Source organism: Loxodonta africana, chromosome 1 (assembly GCF_030014295.1).
Source record: "Loxodonta africana isolate mLoxAfr1 chromosome 1, mLoxAfr1.hap2, whole genome shotgun sequence".
Taxonomy (NCBI): Eukaryota; Metazoa; Chordata; class Mammalia; order Proboscidea; family Elephantidae; genus Loxodonta; species Loxodonta africana.
Window position 1 is genome coordinate 182,090,771 of NC_087342.1, and position 10,219 is coordinate 182,100,989.

Here is a 10,219-nt window from a genome sequence, read left to right on the forward strand (position 1 = left end):
CTATACATGTCGAGCTCAACAGATGGAAAACACAGGGATCGAATCAACTACATCTGTGGAAAGAGACAAGACAGAAACTCAATATCATTTGTCAGAACAAGGCAAGGAGCTGACTGCAGAAAAGACTATCAATTGCTCATAGCAAGTTCAAGTTGAAGCTGAAGAATATTAAAATAAGTCTACAAGAGCCAAAGGACAACCTTCAGTACCTCCACCTGAAATTTTGAGAACTCCTAAAGGATAGATTGGACACATTAAACACTGAAGACAAAAGACCAGACAGGTTGTGGGAAGACATCAAGGACACTGTACATGAAAAAAGCAAAAATTAATTAAAAAGACAGGAAAGAAAGAAAAGACCACAATGGATGTCAGAAGAGATTCTGAAATTTGATCTTGAATGTACAGTAGCTAAAGTGTATGGAAGAAATAATGAAGTAAAAGAGCTGAACAGATTTCAAGGGTGGCTCCAGAAGACAAAATAAAGTATTATAATGAAATGTGCAAAGACCTAGAGTTAGAAAACCAAAAGAAAAGAATACGCTCTGCACTTCCCAAGCTGAAAAAACTGAAGAAAAATTTCAAGCCTCAAGTTGCAGTAGTGAAGGGTTCTATAGGCAAAATATAGAACAATGCAGGAAGCATCAAAAGAAGATGAAAGGAATATACAGTAACTGTACCAAAAAAAATGGTCAACGTTCAACCATTTCAGGAGGTAGCATATGATCAAGAACAGATGGTACTGAAGGAAGCAGTCCAAGCTACACCGAAGGCGCTGGTGAAAAACAAGGGTACAGGAATTGAAGGAACACTATTGAAATGTTTCAACAAACAGATACAATGCTGGAAGTGCTCACTCATCTATGCCAAGAAATTTGGAAGACAGCTACCTGGCCAAACTATTGGAAGAGATCCATATTTATGCCTATTCCAAAGAAAGAGGATTCAACAGAATGTGGAAATTCTTGAATGAGTGGGAATTCCAGAACACTTCATTGTGCTCATGCAGAATTTGTACATAGGCCAAGAAGCAGCTGTTTGAACAGAATAAGGGGATACTGAGTGGTTGAAAATCAGGAAAAGTATGTGTCAGGGTTGTATCCTTTCCCCACACTCAATCTGTATGCTGAGTAAATAATCCAAGAAGCTGGGCTGTATCATGAAGAACGTGGCATCAGGATTGGTAGAAGACTCATTTAACAACGTGTGATATGCAAATGCACAACCTTGCTTTCTGAAAGTGAAGAGAACTTGAAGCACTTACTGATGAAGATCAAAGACTACAGCCTTCAGTATGGGTTACACTTCAACACTAAGAAAACAAAAATCTTCACAACGGGACCAATAAGCAACATAATGACAAACTGAGAAAATACTGAAGTTGTCCAGAATTTCATTTTACTTGGATCCATAATCAACGCCCACGGAACCAGGAGTTGAGAAATCAGACAATGCATTGCATTGGGCAAATCTGCTGCAAAAGACCTCTTCAAAGTGCTAAAAAGCGAAGATGTCACTTTAAGGACGAAGGTGCCCTATCTCAAGCCACGGTGGTTTTGGACACCTCATATGCACATGAGAGCTGGACAATGAGTAAGGAAGACTGAAGAATTGATGCCTTTGAATCACTGCATTGACAAAGAATACTGAATATACATACCATGCATGGTCTGTCAGAAGAATGATCAAATCTGTATTGGATGAAGTACAGCCAGAATGCTCTTTAGATGCAAGAATGGCTAGACTTTGTCTCACGTACTTTGGACATATTATGAGTCCCTGGAGGACATCATGCTTGGCATAGTAGAGGGTCAGCAAAAAAGAGAAAGACCACCAATGAAATGGATCGACACGGTGGCTGCAATAAGAGCTCAAACCTAGCAACGACTGTGAAGATGGCACAGGACAGGGCAGCATTTCATTATTTTTATGTAAGATCACTAAGAGTCGGAACCAACTTGACAGTACCTAACAACAGCACGAAAAAGATAGAATACAAAGAAAAACTTCATAAAGTCACTATAAAACTAACAAGTGGTAGTTTAAGAACCTGAGGCAAGCAGCTGGAAATGCACCTGAAATACTTTTAAATCATATAGTTTACACTTTCAAAAAAATGATATGTGTCATATGGCAGCATCCTATTTCAATACCAATTATTGCTGGCTAGATGCTAATTTCTGCTAGCTGCTGAGGGTGTGATCTCAACTTGTAAATAAAAAAGATTTTTTTTTAATTGTATATTATTTAAAAATCATTGTATTAAAAATCTGTACCCTCTAGATACTGGTGTTCTGGAGAAAAACCCTGAATGCATAGCCCTAGTTCAGGTCACAGTGGTTCATCCTTCACAATTTTTCTATGAAACAACTTCTAAGAAAAAGTTGAAGCTATGCAAGTAACAATCCAAGGCAAGACAATTGATCTCTATTTGTCTGAATCAAGACAGGAAGAAGGAAAGTCAGGAATAGGAGGAGGATATGGAATGTGTGGCTAAATGCCTTCATGAATAACTGCCTCCTTTGTCATGAGCCTAGAAGAACTGGATGCTGTCCAGCTACCATTACTGAACATTTTGATCAAAGATTCTATAGAAGAATCCTGATCAAAAGGGAGAAAATGTAGAACAGAATTTCAAATTCTCATGGACTCCAGACTTTCTGAGGCTATAGAGGCTGGAGAAACCCCTGAAACTACTGCCCTGAGATAACCCTTAAATCCTAATCCAAAAGTATCTCCTGAAGTCTTCTTAAAACCAAACAATAGCTTAGCTTAACTACTAAAAGTGTCTACCTTGAGCATTATATTCTTTGAAGGATTATCTATATGGGATCAAAGTGACAACAACAACTGGAAAGATGAGATAGGAACCTTAGGGGGAAGTGACTTTATGTTAATGGGGGAGGAACAACTCAGAAAAGGAGGGTGAGAATGGCGGTACAACTCAAAAACTGTAATCAATGTCACTGAACTGTACACGTGGAAACGGTTGTTTTGCTGTGTATATTCTCAACGACAACAACAACAAAATTAAAAAAAAAGGTGCAGCTAGATAAGAATTATTTAAAGGGACATAGGTTTTTAATCTGTATGATTTTTTCTTCTACATCACTAATCTAAAAGTTATATATGTGTCCTAGGACATGGATATTAAATCATGACATTCTAATCTTTAAACATATAAACATACCTCGTCCAAAGCTGCTTTCTTCCAAATGCAAGTTAACATGTTCCTGGAGAATATGGTAATTTGTACAGACGAGCCCACACATAGGACAGTCATAGAGTGGTTGATCACAGTCTGTATTAGAGACATAAATCAGCTGGCTTTATTTTTGAATCTTAGATTTTTCACCCTGTCTCCCATGTCAAAGACTGTCTACTACCCACTAACTTCATTATGCAAGTAAAAGCTCTTTATAATTGGATTTAAAAGCTTTTTTCTACTTTTAGGGTCAAGATAGGAAACTGAACATAAACATAAACCTCTCTTACTACTCCAACACTTATAAATAAAAGGAAATATTAACAGTAAACATCAGATGTGTAATCAAGAACAAAAGAAAAAAGTACAAAGGTAAATCAAAGTGATAAGTAGGGGCCAGTCCAGCTATGGGTTTTGGGGGCTAAAGTCTCATCACCCACCAAACTGACTGTAAGGTACTGAACTCAAGCATCCAGCATAAGCTGGGAATGGGGATCATACTCTTCATCTAAGAACAGGAGATCTAAAAGCTGCATCAACCAACACTGCAGACAGAAAATTGCAGCTTGCCCAGGACAGATGCAGCAGTATCTCTTAAGACCAAGACCTTCCCTATATTGAGCACCAAAGAGGGACCCAGAATTGTGCATATACACAGAGCAAAAGCACTGAATAATCCACACATGTAAGGCTTGGCTTGGAAGTGGAAAATGAACAGCTATAACAAGTGCCTATACAAGAAAGCCTCCACGGGGCTGAAAATCTCCTTTCCCACTGGGAGATACCGGGGTAAGAGGAACCAGGAGGAGGAACCTAGTCACTGTCAAAATGCCTCTTTGTTTTTGTGGATCTGAAAATTGTCATAGTAACTACAGCACACAACGTAGGCCAGGACCTGCATGCTAAATCTAAATAGGATGACTGCCTCCTAAAATAAAAGATTTAAATAGGACCCACAGTCTCCTAATATAATAGGTAAAATAACCAGGACACAGTAAAAAATCACCCACCATATGAAAAGCCAAGAGAATTATAACTTGAAGGAGAAAAGACAATTAACTGATGTCAATACTAGGATGAAGCATACATGAGAATTATCTGACAAGGATTTTAAAGCAGCCAACATAAAAAATGCATGAACAATCAATTACAAATTCTCCTGAAACAAATGAAAAAAAAAATAGAGAATCTAAGCAAAAAATAAAAAAAGAAGTTATAAAAAACAATGAAATTAAAATTATAGAAATAAAAAAACACAATAAAATTTTTTTTTAAATCTCACTGGATAGATGACAAAGGGCAAATAAAAGAATTCACCCAATTTGAACAAAAGAGAGAAAATCAACTTCTTTTTTAACTGATTGAAAAAAATTTTTTTGAACAGAGCCGCAAGCACCGACCATTCCCGTCATCAGAATCCCAGAAAAAAAAGAGGAGAAACACAGCAGGGCTGAAAGAGTATCTGAAGAAATAACGGCTGAACCTTCCAAAATCTGATGAAAGACACAAAACTGTAGACCTCGAAGAAGATGAGCGAGCCCCAAATAGGATAAACCCAAGAAATATTCTTAATTAAACTTCTGAAAACTAAAAACAAAACAAAAAAGTTTTTGAAAGTAGCCAGAGAGAAACAAGTATTATATATAAAAAAAAAAAAAAAAATATGGGGAACACCAATTCAAATGTCAGGGGATTTCTCATCTGAAACCCTGGAGGCCAGAAGGAACCGGAACAAAATTTTTCAAATGTTGAAAGAAAATAACTGTCAACTGCTTATTCTGTATCCGGTGAAACTATTCACTTGCAGACAAAGAACAACTAGAAGGATCTGTTACTGTCTGACCTCCCATTGAAGATTGACTAAAGAAGGTCTTTAAACAAAAATGAAACAAAAGGAAGAATTTTGGAGCATTAGCAAGGATGACGGAACAAAAGGAAGAACAAAAATATGGGTACGTAAAACAGACTTTTTCCACATCAAGTTTTATAAATCATATTTGATCGAAACAAAAATTTTAACACCATCTGGTACTCAAGACAATGGTATTTAAAAATGGAGAAGGTAAATGAAAGTGAGGTTTTCACTATTCATTCAAAATGGTAAAATGTTGATACCAGTAGATTGTGATAAGTCATACACGCACACACATAAAACTACACACACAAAGCAACCACTATAAAACTATACAAAGAGATATACTCAGAAGCATAAATTGAGATGGAATCCTAAAAAATGTTCTAGCAGGCAAGGAAAGGCAAGGGCGGCAGGGGCGAACAGAGGAATGACAACCAAAGGAAACCAAAGAAAACAAATGATAAAATGGTAGGCTTAAAAGCTAACGTATCGATAATTACCTAAATGCAAATGGTGTATACATACCAATCATAAAACGGAGATTGGCAGAGTGGGTTAAAAAATACCATGACCCAGTTACAAGAAACTCACTTCAAATTCAACAACATAGGTGGGTTGAAAGTAAAAAGATGGAAAAAGATACACCATGCAAACATAAATTTTTATAAGTAGGAGTGGTTATATTAATATAAATGTGCACACACCCAACAATTAAAAAAAAAAAAAAAAACAGTTGCCATCAAGTCAACTCCAACTCATGGCAACCCCACGCGTCAGAGCAGAACTGTGTTCCATAGGGTTTTCAAAGGCTGGTTTTTCAGAAGTAGATCACAAGACCTTATTTCTGAGGCACCTCTGAGTAGACTAGAACTTCCAACCTTTTTTCAGAAGCAGAGCACATTTGTAGCATCCAGGGACTACACTCAACAATACAGCCTCAAAACACATGAAGCAAAACAGGCAAAACTGAAATGGAGAAATAGACAAATCCATAATTATAACTGGGGATCCAACAACCCCCTCTCAGAAACTGACAGAACTACTAGAGAAGAAATCAGCAAAGATATAGAAGATCTGAACAACACAATCAAACACGACCTCATATAGAACACTATCCAACAACAGAATACACTTTTTTCTAAAGTGTCCATAGAACATGTATCAAGATAGATCGTATCTTCTGCCATAAAATAAATCTCAACAAATTTAAAAGAAATGAAATCATACACAACGTGTTTTCTGATCATAATGGAATCAAACTAGAAATCAATAACAAAAAGCCAGAGTAGGGGCTGTTCAGGTACTAACAGGTTTGTGGTAAATGAAAGAGCACGCCCCTGGAAACTGGATTCTTGGGTATATTTCTCCATAGAAAGATTCCAAACCTACTCTCAACGTAGCTGAAACATTTTACTGCAACAAAAATTTTTTCAATTACTCAATTTTTATATCACAATAATGGCAGATGAACAATTTTATACACGTAGACTAAATTTTAAAACATTTGTAGTAATCTGATTTACAAACCAACTTTTACAATACCAACTATTAAACTGAGACTACCATTATTTATAATATAAAATACTTTACCTTCTAAAGGAGTGTCTAAAAGATTGGCATGCTTCGTTTTCACATGAGTTTCCATATCTTGACTACAAACTTCTATTTTCCCACAGAATGGACATTCAGGAGGACTATACATTGTTTCATAAATTGATCCTTTTATTTCGGCTAGGTCAAATTGTTTTTCCCTACTTTTCAGGAATTTTCTAGATTCAGTTAAGTTCTCTGAATAAAAGGCTTTGTGTTTCAAAGTACTATCTTTAGGCAGGCTTTGAGCTGAACTTTTTGGATGATTAGATGCACAAGCTGAATGAAGACTTGAATTAACTTCTGTTCTACGCTGTGGAGTACTGTCCTTTTTGTTATCTGAAGTTTCATACTGCACTGTATTGATCCTCTCAAGGTTTCTTTCCAGTTCATTCTGCTCAAAATGAGCACTTTCAATATGAAAACACATTTCATCATAATTCACACCTGACAATTTGCAAAATGGGCAGATAACTTGATTTTCCATATGGACAATTAGAAGGTGAGTCTTCATGTCTGGTTCTGAGGCTACTGTTTCACCACAAATATCACAGGAAAACATGGTACCACGGGTAGCTGTAAAAGAACACAGTATTATTCTAAGTTTAAAAGTATGAGTTGAAAAAAATAAGATACATCTTATAATTTGGGACAATGATTCTTAGTGTTTAACATTGGATTATTTTGATGAAGTAATTTTCCATATAAGGAACCCTGGCGGTACAATGGTTAAGTGCTTGGCTGCTGACCGGAAGGTCGGTAGTTTGAACCCACCAGCCACTCAGCAGAAGAAAGATGTGGGAGTCTGCTTCCTTAAAGATTTACAGCCTTGGAAATGCTATGGGGCAGTTATACTCTGTCCTACAGGGTCACTGAGTCAGAATTGACTCAATGGTACTGAGTTTGGTTTTTGGTTTTAATTTTCTATATACTCGGTATTTGTCAAATATATAACTTATCTACAAGTCTCAACCAAAATTTCACTGCTGTATTTTAAGTTTACTGTTTCAATAAAACAAAGGTAATAGTAATGCAAACTGAAATAAATAATCTACAATAAAATATTTCAAAAAGCGTGCTGGCCTAAAGTAGAGAAAAACAACATTTAAAAAACTGCCCACATAAGTCAGGTTAGAGAAAACATAGAAAAGAAACTTATTTATCAATTGATATATCTAAATACAGACACTTACAGTTGATAATAGAGAATATAAGTAAACATATCTTAAAAATAATCTGAGAAGCTGGACTATATGAAGAATGGGGCATAAAGATTTGAGGAAGACTCATTAAAAACCCAAGATAATCAAATGACACGACCCTACTTGCTAAAAGTGAGGAGGACTTGAAGCCCTTACTGATGAAGATCAAAGACTATACCCTTCAGTATGGGTTACACCTTGAACAAGTCTGTCTTGGAGGAAGTACAGCCAGAATGCTCTTTAGAAGCAAGGATGGTGAGACTTGTCTCACGTACTTTGGACATGTTATCGGGAAGGATCAGTCCCTGGAGAAGGACATCATGCTTGGTAAGGTCATCGGAAAAGAGGAAGACCCTTAACAAGATGGACTGACACTGCAGCTGCGACAACGAGCTCAAACATAGCCAACGATTATTAGGATGGTGCAGGGCCGGACTGTGTTTCGTTCTGTTGTACATACAGTCGCTATGAGTCAGAACCAACTGGTTGACACCTAACAACACTTAAAGAGCTTGACCAATCCCTACAAAAGGACATCATGTTTGGTAAACTAGAGGGTCAGCTAAAACTAGGGGAAAACCCTCAATGGCATGGACTGACATAAGAACCACAACAATAGGCTCAAACATATCAAAGATCATGAGGATGGTGCAGGACTGGGCAACGTTTCCTTCTGTTAACACAGGTAGGAGCTGATTCCAAGGCAACTAACAACATCATTCCACACGTGACAAAACCCTGGCTCAGAGAGGTCACCACAGCTAGAAATCATGGAAGCCAAAATGTTAACCCAGTCAGGCTCCAGAGCCTGTATGCTCAACCTAAAGAATAAAAGTAGCATGGTAGAGCATGCTGATTTGAGTCATAATCTCAGATTTAGTAATTTTAGAAAAAAAATCTCACCTCTTTGAAGTAGGGTCTGTAAAATGAGTTATACTAGATCAGCAAGCACTTTTAGATTTTATGGATTAAGAAAGTACTGGCTACCAACATAAAGTCATTTAGCTAAGAACAATTTTTAATAAGCAACCACCGCCACTATCTTTCCACTAAACATCATCGTTCATCGTTCAGGTAAGATTAAACAAAGAAACAAAAAACACCGAAAAAAAATTAGTCTCTTCAATTAAGTAAATGCAGCTTTATGAGACCTCCCTACATTGTCCTTACTTTTTTTACTCTCTTCAGAGAAGCGAAAGTATGATTTTAGAAGGAAGTTCTTCCAAGCCTCTAGTAGAAAGAACGTCACACCCAGAGGCTTTCTTCTCTTCTGCTGGTTGCGACACGGCCAGACAGTGAAGAAAACACTTGGACTCCCAAACATCTGCGTCAAAAGTGGGTGAGAGATGTAAAGAGGCCCATGGCAGGTGCCGGAGGGTGTACGAGACTGGGAGGCCGAAAGGGCTGGAATGTCTTAAGGGCGGGAATGCCGCAAGGCCGAATCTGCCTAAAGTCCCGCTTCAAGTCCTAAGCTGGAACATGAAGCCAGCCCAGAAGCTAACAGGATCAAAGGGCTGGGACCACCAGATCCTACCGGCCGGGAAATACCGCCAACACAGGGCGCTCCGCTTGCCTTACTCTTCGGGTCCCGCAGCTACCCGCCTCCACCCCCACCGAGAGAGGAGTGCAAGCACAGTATTTAGTACCCCTCCTGGCCTGACAGCTGAGGCCAGTACTTCGCAATACCCGGAGATTCACAGTTAACCAAGTAAAGCATCAACGGATCCAGAAAACCTACTCTCCTGAATCACATTCAAAATCGCTCTTCCTCGGTCCCCCGGAAGGGAAGGAATCCCAGCATGCACAGTTCCAAGCCGGTCTGGGCTGTAATGCATTCTGGGGGTTGTAGTCATTTTTTGCCTCAGTCGCATACACCGTAATTTTCCACTTTTGATGACCAGAAGGGAACTAGACTCAAGTCTTTAAAACGTGAGCTGAATGAATTCCAAGAACAGGTCCTAGGGAATACACGCGTCTACAATGCCCATTGTCCAGGGCTTGGCGGACTAAAACTCCGTTGACTTGGTTAGTTGATGTGGAGTAAATTTCAACTCATGTCTATCCCATGTGTGCAAGGTAGAACTGCTCCATATCGTTTGTAAGGCTGTGACCTTTTAGAAGCATATGCCAAGCCTGTCTTTCCAGGCACCTCTGCGTGGGTTCCAACCCACAACCTTTCGGCTAGTACTTGAGCACTTAATCCTTTGTGCACTCCATTCTAGTATTAATAAGTCTTATAATGCTACTATCAAGCCCCAAACTAAGCTCTGCAGATGAAGGATTACTAAAGCAGGTTCTTTTCCTCAAAGTTACAAGTTCATAAGTATCTTATTTTTATGGTTGAGTATTTATGTCATTCTACTTTGA

At 38.2% G+C, this 10,219-nt stretch overlaps 1 protein-coding gene across 6 annotated transcripts in view; it reads right to left on the minus strand.

The window, feature by feature from the left end:
• ZUP1 (zinc finger containing ubiquitin peptidase 1) overlaps positions 1-9,657 on the minus strand; it is a 29,460-nt gene extending 19,803 nt beyond the window's left edge. For 2 of the 6 annotated variants that reach the window (XM_010597066.3, XM_003404266.4), the window contains exons 1-3: positions 9,023-9,648; positions 6,651-7,226; positions 3,191-3,301 (exon numbers count right to left, since the gene is read on the minus strand). In XM_010597066.3, the coding sequence (XP_010595368.2) occupies positions 3,191-3,301; positions 6,651-7,226; positions 9,023-9,176 (841 nt within the window). In that variant the 5' untranslated portion in view covers positions 9,177-9,648. The other 4 variants (XM_010596961.3, XM_023540817.2, XM_023540872.2 and 1 more) reach the window with 4 other exon arrangements.
• Between the last annotated feature and the right edge of the window lie 562 nt (positions 9,658-10,219).